A 14114-nucleotide genomic window follows, 5' to 3' on the forward strand; every position below is an offset into this window, starting at 1 on the left:
TTGGGCTATTTCTCGTTACAACCAGTGCTCCACAACTGGTGTAACAAAGGCCATGGTATGTACTATCCTGTCTGGTCGATGGTGCATATAAAAGATCCCATGCTGCTAATCGAAAAGAGTAGTCCATGAAGTTGCGACAGCGGGTTTCCTCCCTCACTATTTGTCTGGTCCTTAACCATATGTCTGACGCTATATAACTGTAAATAAAATGTGTTGAGTGCGTTGTTAAATAAAACATTTCCTTCCTTCCTTCCTTCCTGTTAATAGTTCATAAGTGAATAATTATGTCTTTTAAATTCCGCAGTGCCCGAGCCAGTGCTGGATCTGAAAGGGAAAGGCGAGAACACCACGTCTCTTGCTGTGTCGTGGACCATTCCAAAGAACACTGTGTTCAAATCCATCCGAGTTCTAGTAACAAAGTCCGGTGGGGCCCAGTTCAACCTGACATATCCAGACACAACCAGTGAAATCATCATAGGAAGTCTGTTGCCAGGCCTGATGTATGACGTCACTGTGTTTGTGGTGGCCAGTGCAAGAGAAAGTGCTGGATCTACAGGACGGTTTGGAACAAGTAAGTACAGTGGAACCCCTTTAAACTGGACACCCTAGGGATACAAGTAATATGTCCGAGTTTAGGAGGTGTCCGGTTTAGAGAGGTTAAGTTCTGTACTGATTGGAGGGATGTCCGGTTTAGAGGGAATTCCAGTTTACAGAGGGTCCAGTTTTGAGAGTTTTCACTGAATTACATCTGGTTAGATTAACATGGGCTTGTGTTATGGACCTGGTAGTAACTCTATATAATGGCATATTGAGAGGTTGAAGGTATGTGGAAATACAGATGACATATTGAGAATTTGAAGATGTGGAGAGGTTGAGGGTATGTTGAGAGGTTGAATATATATATATATATAATTATTGGCCATTTACTGAGAGGTTGAAGACATTGAGAAGTTAAGGGTATGTTGAAAGGTTGAGGGTATGTTGAGAGGTTGAAGGTATGTGCAGAGGTTGTACAAAGTGGAGGTATGTAGGTTGGAGAAGGTATTGGGAGAGATCAAGGAAGATAAATTCAGAGGTTGGAAAGATTTGTTGAAAAAAGTGCAGGGAGGTTGGAGAAATTATCTGGATAGATTTGAGGTTTCTGCAGAGATTGAAGAAAAAATGGGAGATTGAAGGTTTGGGGAGAGCTCTGTGGATAGAGGGGTTGTTGACGTCGGACAAGTTTTGTGAGAACAGTATTGTGATCACTGCCTCTTTCTAAAGGAAGGTTCAGAATTAACAAATTTCTTTTTTAATTCACCTGGCCTCAATACAAATTGCATATTCCCCTAAGAATAGAACCACAAAAGCAAAGGAAAAAGAAGGAAGTTACAGTCACATGACTGGAACAGGAAGGAGGACTCAGTAGAAGAATTTTAGGCCGTCCCATTGGCTGTTGGGATGTTTGGACCAGACTACTAACTTATGGGGAATGTATATTTGTGTTGAGGTCAGGTGAAGTATTCTTAAAAGAGAAAACACCTCAAGTTTTCTCCCAATATTTTAATCTAAATACTGTGAAAGACATAATAACTAATGCACTTACGCATTTTCTCTTTTTTCATATCAGCTCAAATGCTGTAATTGGAGGGTTTTTTTTTGTAACAGTTTGAATTGTTGATTATATTTGCTGACTGTTTATCTAGTATAATAACATGTGAATGCAACATGCATCTGCAAATTGAAAAACAAAAATAGCTGGACCCTGGTTTCAGTTTTATTGAGCATGGTGTCTAAAATGTCCTCTTTCTGTTTTCAGAACCATATCCCCCGATTATTGAATCAGTTGTTGCTGGTGAGACTGATGTCAGCGTAACGTTAGTGCCACCAGTTGAGGGAATGTTCGATTACCTCACCATTCAGATACAGGGAAATAACGATATTAGGTTTGTATAGTCTTATTAATATATACTAGGTATTGAGTTGGGTATTGTTAAAAGTAAAATTTGTTTATCATTATATTAATATAGTGATAACGTTGACGAAGTCAAAAGATAAGATATGGGTATTACTTTTCCTGTCGCAGCGGTGATGATGTATCTTTTGAGTTTTGCTCTAATGTTAAGTTTTCACATTTAGCTTCATTTGTCACAAATTATAAGACCTAGATCAATTCAACAGGGTTTGTAGTTGAATCTGTGAATATTTATCTTAATGCATATTAAAAAAAATTACAAATCAATTTTAATCTCGATTTACAGATTTTTCACAGTTATGGCCCTTGAATTTAGAAGATTGGAAAATGTGTTGCATCCAGTAGGAGACATGTATTGCTTTAGCAGTATTCTCAGAATGCTTGTTAAAATAGACTTAAAATCTCATTTAATCTGCTGTTGCTGTTTAGTTTTCATTTTTTTTGTTTAATTGCAGAAATGTGTCTAAGGATTCACCCACGGCTGTGTTTACCGGTTTGAGTGAAGGAACGGAGTATGTTGTGATGGCTCACTCTGTCAGTGGGCAGCAGACCAGTGACTCGGTCGACAGAATATTCTTCACCAGTAAGTACAGATTTAAAAGAACAATTATTAACTCTTTCACCTCTGTGGGTCACATAGATTAGTTTATGTTGGTTGAATGGCTAGTTGAATAGATTGTGCTGCCAGGTTTTCATTGTGCTAGTTAATCAGAAACACAGGTTTAAAAGGGTTAATGTACTGTTGGCTTTGATCATTTTGGAAATTAGAATTAGTTTTGAAAGAGTTAATATGCTGCTAGTGATAATGATGCTATCTATTCAGAAACAGGTTTGAAAGGGTTAATATGCTGCTAGTGTTAATGATGCTATCTATTCAGAAACAGGTTTGAAAGGGTTAATATGCTTCTAGTGTTAATGATGCTATCTATTCAGAAATAGGTTTGAAAGGGTTAATATGCTGCAAGTGTTGATTGTGCTGTCTAGTCACAAACAGGTTTGAAAGGGTTATTGAGCTGCTGGTGTTCATGTGGTAGCTATAGAGAAATAGGTTTGAAAGGGTTATTGAGCTGCTGGTGTTCATGTGGTAGCTATAGAGAAATAGGTTTGAAAGGATAATATCTTGCTAGTTTGATTATGGTAGCTATGCTTATGTAGTTAGACCACCATTCAGTCAAATTTTGTTTGCTGTACACTAACCCACCATTGTAGCAAAAAAATGGGGAAAAATAGTTTCCCAGTGAACATTTTGTATCTGAGATCACTGTCTAAAACATTAAATAATAGTTGCTAATAAAACATTTTGCAGAATGACTAAAAATAAAATTTAGTTTTGCTGAATGACTCAAAATATCACAGTTTTGCGAAATTAATTTCATTTTATTTCAACTTATTTTCGTGCTTATATCCAATTAAGTTTCAAGTATGCTGTCCTGGGCACACACCTCATCTATCTGGGCTGTCTGTCCAGGACAGTGAGTGAGATGTTAGTGAGAGAAAAGAGGGTGTAGTGGTCTTACATCTACCCATTGAGTTGTTAAAACTTGCTCTGGGTGGGAGCCAGTACTGGGTTGCGAACCCTGTACATATAAGCCTTATGTCCGATGGCTTAAACACGGCACCACCGAGGCATGTGCCAAATTAATTTTTAAAAATTGTTTTGCCAAATGCTTTTAAAACATCACAGCTTTGCATGTCATACTGCGTTTGCTATTTGCACACTGCATGATATCACTGTCGTTTAACAGAGCCACGACCACCCACAAATCTAGAATTATCAGCTTTAAATTCCACTACGGTGGAGGTAAAGTGGGGACCTCCAGACAGAGGGAGTGCATCAAATTACACGGTTACCATGGTTCCCATGGATGGCAGTGGACAGTCGGCCACCATTACAACTGCTGACCTGACGTGGACGTTCCATGACAAGGAAGCAGGGCAGACATACAATGTTACTGTAGTTAGCAATCTCGGGGGAATCTACAGTGAGCCTGTTGTTGGGCAGGTCACAACTAGTGAGTATACGGCACGTTTTATTAAAGAAAGCTTGATGTTTAAAAATAAATGGTTTTTCGCCTTTTGATGGGTGGGGGGAGGTTTTTTATATTGGGTGGGGATGGAGTTTTGTTTTGTTTTTTTATTATATTTAAAAAAAAGAAAGTTTATTATTAAATCCAGAAACATTTTAAAATCATTTCAACCAATTATTTTTTTAATTGTAATTGTTTTTAATAGAGTTTATTAATGCCACAAACAAATATGGTAGTTTTATGGCCTTTTGTCTATCAAATTTCATTTTTACAGTTTCAAGCAATTTTATGTTTAGTTTGACTAGATATATAATAAGAAAGCTGAAATACAATGTACAAATTCAACATCAGAAGATACAACTATCTTTAAATAAATCCAAAAATATTATGTAAAAGTACTTATTTGAAATGATGTTATTCCTTAATGTTAGTTTATACAAACATCTGAAGTGTTGTTGTTGGGTTTTTTTTTTTTTTTGGGGGGGGGGTTTGGGGAGGGGGTAAATAAATAACTTTTTTTATAACTGATTCACGAATTAAAAAAAAAAAATGTTTTACTGTCATATATGGATGTAAATTTATTTCAAAGCTTATTTATCTTCAATGCAAATGTACAATTACATGTATGTACATGTATGTATGTAATAATAATCAAAATTATTTAACTGCTTTCAATGTTTTTGTTTTGTTTTTACCACACAAAAATACTGTAACCTACTTTTTATTTGAGAATAATGCTTTATCAATTATGACTTTTTTCAAATAATTAATATTAATTTCCAAGGCTGTTCAGAACTATGTCTTACTTTCCAGCAAACACTCTTGAGGCAGTAATGTTCTGCTTGAACATTCTTCATAATTGATTTGAATTTGAAAAATCTTTCCTGGGGCATAGGAAGTTCAAGTAGCTTGTTTATTGGCGTACAGCTTTGAACCTGTCCATGGATTATTTTTTGTTGATGTTTTGACACTTGTAATATTGTAATATGTAGGTTTTTCACCACTTAATAAATCAAATTATACAAGTTTGTTTTAAATTAGTTTACAAGAATGCGTGTCAAATTGTTTTTGGTTTTACGTAGTAGTCTCTTGTTTTCTTCACTAAAGACATGGTTAAGTTGTGTGTAAATTCCTGTTTGAGAATTTCATAATTATTTTACTAAATAGATCCACTGCACCCCCAAAATGTACTTTTACATTTATTTAGGATTCCTTTTAATTATGATCCCATTGATTTTTCTTTTGTCATTCTCTTCCTTGTATTATTAATCAGTGATGGATCTGAATTAATATTATATAATTTTTTAATAAATATGATTCAGTGCCTTTAATAATTTAAAAAGAGAACAAGAAAACAATTTACAGAACAGCCAAGGCCTAATTTCACAAAACATCGTAAGCCGTTTTGCACGTAAATGTAAATCCAAAACTAAACCACAATTCTTATTACTATTAAGGTTCAACAAATATAGTTTGAAGAACACATATTTCATTTTCTTTTTTTCTTAAAATACTCCAGCTTCCATAATGATGTAATTTTCTGCGTGAAGTAGACACCAAACGACCGGTATAACTGCTAGTAGCAGACGTAAACTGACAATGTTTAGTGAAATGGACCCCTGATTCTTCTCTACTTATTTATTTGCATGAAATACATTTTGCTGAACTGATATGGACCACATTTTGTTTTTTATTTATATTATCAGTACAGGTTTATGCAAACTGATAATTTAAAATGTCCTTTGTTTGTGGACATTTATTTACGTTTTGCACAGTGTACATGTATTTGGCTTCAGTGTTTATATTATTGTCATTGCTTCAGTGTTTATATTGTTATCATTACTTCAGCTTGAAATGTTAACTGTTGTTCGTTTCAGCTCCATTTCCTGTTACCCGAATTTGGGTATCAGCAAAAGGAACCGATTTTGTTGCTGTTCAGTGGGAAAAACCTACTGGCACGTCGTACGACTATTTTATGTACGACCTTCCTGCTGCCAACATAACGCACAAAAAACTCCCTGATTCTCATATGAAGGAAACCATACAAAATCTCGAACCCGGGACAGATTATATGATAGTTCTTTATGTCGTTAGCCGCACTGCATCGGGGGAGGATCTGCTAAGTCCAGGAACATATTTTAATTTCTCCACCTGTAGGTTTTTAAGCACATTTTTTCATATCTTTTATTTGCATTTACTATATGGCTTTCTATAAATGGAAAATATCTTCTTTTTTGGTTGCATTTCTATTTTTTTAAATTTTATATTTGTTTTTGGACTGGGTTTGTTCTATTTGCTTTCCATTTAATCTAAAACAATATTTAGGAAGTTTGGCTTATACATATTCAGTGTAGTATGAATTTTCTAGTATATATATAGAGGCTATTTCATTGGTTTTTTCTAATACGATTTTTATGTCAACGAGTGATGTGTTAAAATCATATTTTATTATATACATCGTTCCTAATTTTTGACAATATCTTTCACTTCTTGGTAATATCTTTTGCTTATCCTATCGAAAACACGTAATGCCATGATATATTTCTTCCTATGGAACTTTTCCAGAATATTTACTTGACCATAGACTTTTAAAAAGAAATTTGAATAAAATTTATCTTTATTAACATTTATTTAACAATACTGTGGTGCAAACATACCTGACAAAGTGATCCTCCAAAAACAAAACGAGTCGAACGCCGTTAAATTCTTACACTTACACTCGATGACACTACATTGTGTCATCATTATTTAGCTTTGTATTCAATTCATTTTAGATATTTTATCATAATTGCACTTCGTATCCCTTTTTAATAGGTACAGTTGTTTAAATTACATTTTTTAATTTTTCAAATATGATCAGATGCATTGGTAATCATCAAACTTAAATATGAAGAAACAAGACAAAGGGAGATACTTTTTACCGGGTATCACTTTTATGGTTTCCATAGATCTATATATTTCATTGCTATGTATATAATAAACAGAGGCTATTTCATGTGTTTTTTCGAATACTATTTTTATGTCAACTCGTGATGTGTGAAAACCATATTTTCACTCATTGCTTCGCAATTCGTGAAAATATGGTTTTCACGCATCACAAGTTGACATAAAAATCGTATTCGAAAAAAACACCATGAAATGGTCTATTTACTATATACATCTTTCCTAATTTTTGACAATATCTTTCGCTTTTTGGTAATATCTTTCGCTTATCCTATCGAAAACACGTAACGCCATGATATAGTTCTTGTTACGGAACTTTTCCAGAAAATTTACTTGACCATAGACTTTTAAAAAGAAATTTGAATAAAAATTATCTTTGTTAACATTTATTTAATAATACTGCTGTGCAAACATGCCTGACAAAGCGATCCTCCAACAGATCGAACGCCATTAAATTCTTACACTACTACATTGTGTCATTATTTAGCTTCGTATTCAATTCGTTTTAGATATTTTATCGTAATAGCACTTTGTATCCCTTTTTAAAAGGTACAGTTGTTTAAATTACATTTTTTTATTTTTCAAATACGATCATGTTAATCATCAAATTTATATTGGAAGAAACGAGACAAAGGGAGATAATTTAATCATGCACTTTTACAAAAAAGTAACTACGATTTCTATATTTTCACTGTAGCTAAAATAGAGTGAAAATACGACTTTTCACCGGATATCACTTTTATGGTTTCCGATATATATCTCTATACATGTATGTAGCATACAGACAATAAACGTTTTATTCTTAAATACATGTATATGGTTACAGGGTACTACATAGACATATATGTTCTAGTATGGTTAAGTTTGTTCATAAAGTTTATCTATTAATTAATTTGACATACAGTACCCATGTAGCATCGGATATTGCTGTATTATGTTGGTTTTACCCATCACCAATTGATATCCCTTCCATCATCTTCATAAACATTTGTCATTCTGTATCAAAAACTCAAAATGTCCCCGACTGTATTGAGAAAGGTAACAGAATTTTATGTAACCATTTTACACCAGATTTTCTTATTATCCATTTAAAAAAAAGAAAAAAAGGTAGGCCTATGTGTATACAATTAATGCAGCATATTGAACTGAAAAGCTTTATATCATAAATTGCATTATATTTAAATTCCATTATAAAATAACATGGGGTGCCCTGTCTTTGAAATGGTTAAAAATAAACAAAACATTACTGAAAAAGTTTATTTTACTAACAACAATTGTTTTTTTGGTTACTGTACTAATATTTTATGTTTGAAATAAAGCGCCTTGATTTAACATGTTTTGTTAAAACCTTTCATGCAGGTTTACAGCTTGAGATACATTAGCTTACTTGTTTGTTTATTCCATTATTATTTTTATTAATGATGTTGAGTAATCCTCATCTCAATTCTTTCCATCATACCTCCTTCATTCAATATCATCCCTTCCTCCCTCCATCAATGAGTCTTTCCCTGTTTTCATCCTTCTCTCCCTCCATCAATGAGTCTCTCCCTGTTTTCATTCCTCCCTCCCTCCCTCCATCAATGAGTCTCTCTGTTTTCATCCTTCCTTCCCTCCCTCCATCAATGAGTCTCCCTGTTTTCATCCTTCCCTCCCTCCATGAGTCTCCCTGTTTTCATCCTTCCCTCCATGAGTCTCTCCCTGTTTTCATCCTTCCCTCCCTCCCTCCATCAATGAGTCTCTCCCCGTTTTCATCCTTCCCTCCCTCCATCAATGAGTCTCTCCATTTTCATCCTTCCCTCCCTCCATCAATGAGTCTCCATGTTTTCATCCTTCCCTCCCTCCATCAATGAGTCTCCCTGTTTTCATCCTTCCCTCCCTCCAATGAGTCTCACCCTGTTTTCATCCTTCCCTTCCTCCATCAATGAGTCTCCCTGTTTCATCCCTTCCTCCATCAATCAGTCTCCTTGTTTTCATCCGTCTCTTCCTCCATCAATCAGTCTCCCTGTTTTCATTCTTCCCTCCCTCCATCAATGAGTCTCACCCTGTTTTCATCCTTCCCTTCCTCCATCAATGAATCTCTCCGTTTTTTTTCCTTCCCTCACTCCATCAACGAGTCTATCTGTTTTACTCCCTCCCTTCCTCCCTCAATCAATAAGTCTCCATAAATGAGTCTCTCCCTGTTTTCATCCCTTCTTCCATCCCTCCATCATCAGTTTCATCCACATATTTCACATCCTGCAAATCTCATTTTCTAGTTCTATTGAAGAAATTATTTCAATAGATTTCAGGGGCACTAACTAGCACTGTTATAAATTTTAGGTATCACATGGTGTGTGCTGTTTTCTTATTATATCTGAAGTTGGTGACAGGCAGTTTGGTTTTATGGTTTTTGATGGGTTATTCTGTATGATGTTGCAACTACAAATATACCTGTAATTTTATATAGTGTGTACCGGTATATATATATTTCATTTATATAGAATATGTATTTTATTATGACATGTATGCATCTACACTTACGTTTATTATATATAAGCATGATGAATATTTTGCTTGGAAACAGTTTGGTCTTGGATCATGTTTCTTTTCAAGATTTATGCTTTTTTAAGTTTTCATTATAATAATTGTAAAAATTCAGTAATTTAACCGTTATTTCTTTCATTTTATTATTTGCATATTTAATTTCATTTTTAAAAAATGAAATTTAATTACTACTGTTACTTAAATTAAAAGTGAATTAAATGTAAACTTTATTATTTTTGCTCTGTGAAGTTTGTAATTTGTTTGAAATTTATCATACTGAAATTCAGCCACAATTTGCGTGTGTGTGTGCATGTGTGCACGTGTGTTCGTGTGTGTGTTCATGCATGTGTCTATGTATCAGTGTGTGTGTGTGTTCGTGCATATGTGTGTGTGTGTATCAGTGTGTGTGTGTGTATAAAGGAGTTTATTATAATAATTTTTCTTTGCATCTCCAACATAATTAACAAAATCATATTTGTATTTTTGTTTTGTTTTATATTCATGAACTTGTACATGTATTATAACCAATAAAGAGGGTTTTTTCTTTTCTTCACAGATCCGACTTCTGTTGCGACTCTGTCCAAGGTTGAAGTAAACACAACAGGAATCCATGTGAACTGGACAAGACCGGCTAATTCCTTCAACTTTGATTTCTTCTACCTCACACTCAATCCCAACCACGGTCCACAGCCTAATGTCTCGCGTGGACCGTAAGTGTTCAGTCTGTTAAAATGTCTCTTGATTTAAACAATATTTATTTCTCAATTTTCAGAGATGAGGTGGATTTGCAAACAGATGATATCCTATATAGGTGTCTTTTCCACAAGATGACATTAATTACAAATCTGTTCAGTACCATATATTTGAATAATAATCATAAATAAAAAATATTTTCCATTATACCAATATAACAGCCATGATATACGATTTAAAAAACACCCCATTTTGTTGTTGTTGATATTAATGTATTGCTTTGAAAAAGAAAAGTGTGAAAAATTAATTGTACCAGAACCATTACAGTAGAAAAGTAGCATCCATCATCTTTTAAAAAATTATCGATCCCTGTCGGTGGGCCTATTGGGCTATTTTTCACTCCAGCCAGTGCACCACGACTGGTACATCAACAGCCGTGGTATGTCCTATCCTGTCTATGGGATGGTGCATATAAAAGATCCCTTGCTACTAATGTAGAAATGTAGCAGCTTTTCTCTCTATGACTGTATGTCAGATTACCAAATGTTTGACATCCAATAGCCGATGATTAATTAATCAATGTGCTCAAGTGGTGTCGTTAAAGAAAACAAATGTCTTCTTTTATAAAATCTATTTTGCTTTTCGCATTCCAAAGAATACTTGAAAGCATAAATAGTATATCAGAGTACATTTTATTTTGTGTCTTGATGGCTCACCATTTTAGTTATGGTGTGATAGTTTTAACAGCAAAAGACATGACAATGTATGTACTCTAGTTCAAGGTTAGGTCAAATTTTGGCACCTGGCAACCCGACTAACAAGTCATCTATGCAATGTACAGATGTTGCCCTTAACTCTTAATATATAATGTTCATGTACATGTATATCATATGAAGTAGAGTAGTGATATCTTTGGACATTTGTATGTATTAACATGGCTGGGCTAATCTGCCACTGAGAATGTATAATCACTTTCTATAAAGTGTACCGATAACATTGTGAATAATTTACAGACACACATACAGGTAAATGTAGGTTAGAATGATCAAATACGACTTTTGTCATTACTAAGTTATTAACTGATGTTACGGAAATTAAATAAAATGAATATTTATTTATATTAACCACATCTCACATCAGAACATTTTAAATTCCAACTATTTGGGGTGTTTAATATATGGTTATTTTGACACTTTTGTCAAGAAAGACATGTTTTATTTAACGACACACTCAACACATTTTATTTACTGTTATATGGCATCAGACATATGGTTAAGGACCAGACAGCTATTGAGAGAGGAAACCTGCTGTCGCTACTTTTGTCAAGAGAAAGAGAGAGAACCAGGTGCCATCACATATGCTACTCCTGCTAATAAAGCATCAAGGGATCTTTTATATGGACTTTCCCATAGACGGGACAGCACAAACCATGGGGCACTAGTTGGGATGGGGAAAAAGCCAAGTCCATAGAAGGCAATCATATTTGTGATCATGAACTGATAATCAACATCCTGCTCCTTGTGTTAAGACACAGAACTAAAGAAATCTGCTGAGAAATGTTCCATGTTGGATGGCACACAGTAAATGCTTATTTAAATAACAAATAGTTGCACCTATACTCCGTCCCACAGGGAATGCTGTTTTTAATACTATTAAATTTACTACAAGTTATTTATATCGGAGACCATTGATTTGTAAATTGCACACAAAAATAGTATTATTTTGTTATTTCCAAAAGTTTCTTTTTACCTCAAACCAAACTGAAATTATTTACAAAAAAACAGTTTTATCGAATGATGGTAATAAAACATTTATCTTGAGCAAATGCAGGTTTTTGTAAATTAATAATGTAAAAAGTAAGCTCTGGTCATCTTATGAATTCTAGGACTGGAGACAATAATATAAACCTTTATTTTTTACAGTGTTCTCAATGTGCAAAATTTGTTCTCGTGGTGCTTGGGTTTTATATCATCTGTCCTCGCCTGTAGTTTTAATCACTTGTTTTGTTTTTTGTTACAGAACTAGTATTTGATTTTTGTGTGTAGTAAACACTACTATAACATTATTTGCATACGTTTTCTACCTGTTTCTTGTAACAGCTGTGAGAATATCACCCATTGCTGGATGGTGAACAAGTGAGTGTTTTTGCTGTGACAATGCATGTATACCGTATATCCTGCTTGCTGCCTCCTCTCCTTCCATCTATTGTCCTTTGAAATCTTTCATTTCTTCTACATGTATATTAAAACAATGCATATCTCTTCAGTTAAAAAAGAAACTATAAATTATGTAATCAAATTGGAAAAGTTCATTTGAAATTTGCCTAACAAAACACCCCCTCTCCACCCCACCCCCCCAAATTAAAAAAAATAAATAGTTTTTTCATAAAGTTATTACAGATGCTGATTTTTAATTAGCTTTTTGGCAACTTGAGTAAAAATATATATTTGCGAAGTCAACTTTAATTGAATGTATTTGGTGATTTGGCAAATAACTGCTTAAACTCTTGAGTTTCAGTAGATATACCTAGACACGGCTCCAGTATCGGATTCATTTCTTATAGCAGATTTTCAACCACAAAAAAAAATCAAAGTTATAAATAGTGTAACATCATGGCCCATTGTGAGCACTTAAAGTGCCAAGCTCCAAACGAGAGGGGTGGGTTGGACATATAAAACATAAAAAAAAGGATCATATTATTAGCACTTAAATCTCATCTGAACACAACAAATAAAAATGGACATTTTTTAAGATGCTGTTCTGCTGTCCTTCCACCTTTAGCAAACAGAAACCTGTGTACATATAGGCTACATAACACAGCTTCATTGATAACACTTAGTTGTGGAGACTAATAGACTCCCATCATATATGGTCATGCTGGATAGAAAAAGTACACTAGAGGTGGTGAAAATTTCGACCCGGGATGATCTAGCAATCTCTGAAACTGCAATCAGTATCTGTTAAGTGTTTTTTTCATGTGAGCCAGCTACTCGTGTTTGTGTATAGATGTCTTTGAAATGTTATCTCAATAAGAAGAATATCCAATGTCAAGAACTACATGTAGTCTTTTTCACTCGTTTCTCTTTACTGATTTCATTGTTTGTCTTATTCTGTTTACTAGTTAGGAACTAGTTTGTTTTGTTTGTTCAGTCTGATTAGAAGTGAATCTTTCCTTGCTTTCTGCAGTGTGTATACAAGCAAGTACAAGTACTGATGCCTACTGATACCAATTTCCATGTACCGCATTAACATGCATCCAGCTTTTAGTACATATACACTGTATACATTATACTTGTTGTGTTTACCATAAAGCCATCATGGTTTTCTTACAAACAAGCAGAAGACTGATGTTTGTTGTCACTGTGCAATACTACATGTATATGCATTATTCTGTAGTGGCTCTCAGCTTCAAGCATTCCAATTATTGCAATAACATACAGTTTGTAACCATTTTTGTCTTGCTCTTACGAAGAAAAATGTGAGATACAGGTAATTATTTTTCTGACATCAGTGATAGTGGCGATGATATCAACTTGTCTTAAAGTTTTAACATTAAAATTTCTATTTGGCTTTAATCATACGGGACATTTACAAATTCAGTAGCACCAAAACCAACCCCCGCCCGCTACTGGCCCTTGCCGGGTTGCTTGTGCTCCCTTGCACATGCCAGCACAGGCGACCCCCTCTCCCACCCAGCCCCAACCCTTTTCCTGTCCTGGGCCCCATTCCACGAAGCGATCTTAGCCCTAAGATCAACTTAAGTGCGTAGGGTAGCTATGCGCTTAAGGTAATCTTAGGGCTATTTAAGATCGCTTCGTGGAACGGGGCCCAAGACGGAGCTGGCCATGGTCGACACCTGCACTCATGACAGGCTACAACAGCTTGTTCTGTACCCATGACCTGACCTGACCTGATGTTAAAGTTTCATGTTTAGATTAGTTTCTCACAAACTACATGTATAGATACTAAGTCAA

General features: G+C 34.6%; 1 protein-coding gene across 5 annotated transcripts in view; it reads left to right on the forward strand.

Annotated features, from left to right (window-relative positions):
- The window catches only part of LOC121370755 (receptor-type tyrosine-protein phosphatase H-like), a 96773-nt gene that overhangs the window by 40071 nt on the left and 42588 nt on the right, over window positions 1-14114 (forward strand). For 2 of the 5 annotated variants that reach the window (XM_041496197.1, XM_041496199.1), the window contains exons 7-13: window positions 305-571; window positions 1799-1925; window positions 2410-2537; window positions 3700-3966; window positions 5859-6134; window positions 10004-10157; window positions 12240-12275. In XM_041496197.1, coding sequence (XP_041352131.1) covers window positions 305-571; window positions 1799-1925; window positions 2410-2537; window positions 3700-3966; window positions 5859-6134; window positions 10004-10157; window positions 12240-12275 — 1255 coding nt within the window. The remainder of the gene's footprint in view (window positions 1-304; window positions 572-1798; window positions 1926-2409; window positions 2538-3699; window positions 3967-5858; window positions 6135-10003; window positions 10158-12239; window positions 12276-14114) is intronic. The other 3 variants (XM_041496198.1, XM_041496200.1, XM_041496201.1) reach the window with 3 other exon arrangements.

Source organism: Gigantopelta aegis, chromosome 4, assembly GCF_016097555.1.
Source record: "Gigantopelta aegis isolate Gae_Host chromosome 4, Gae_host_genome, whole genome shotgun sequence".
In the NCBI taxonomy this organism is placed as follows: Eukaryota; Metazoa; Mollusca; class Gastropoda; order Neomphalida; family Peltospiridae; genus Gigantopelta; species Gigantopelta aegis.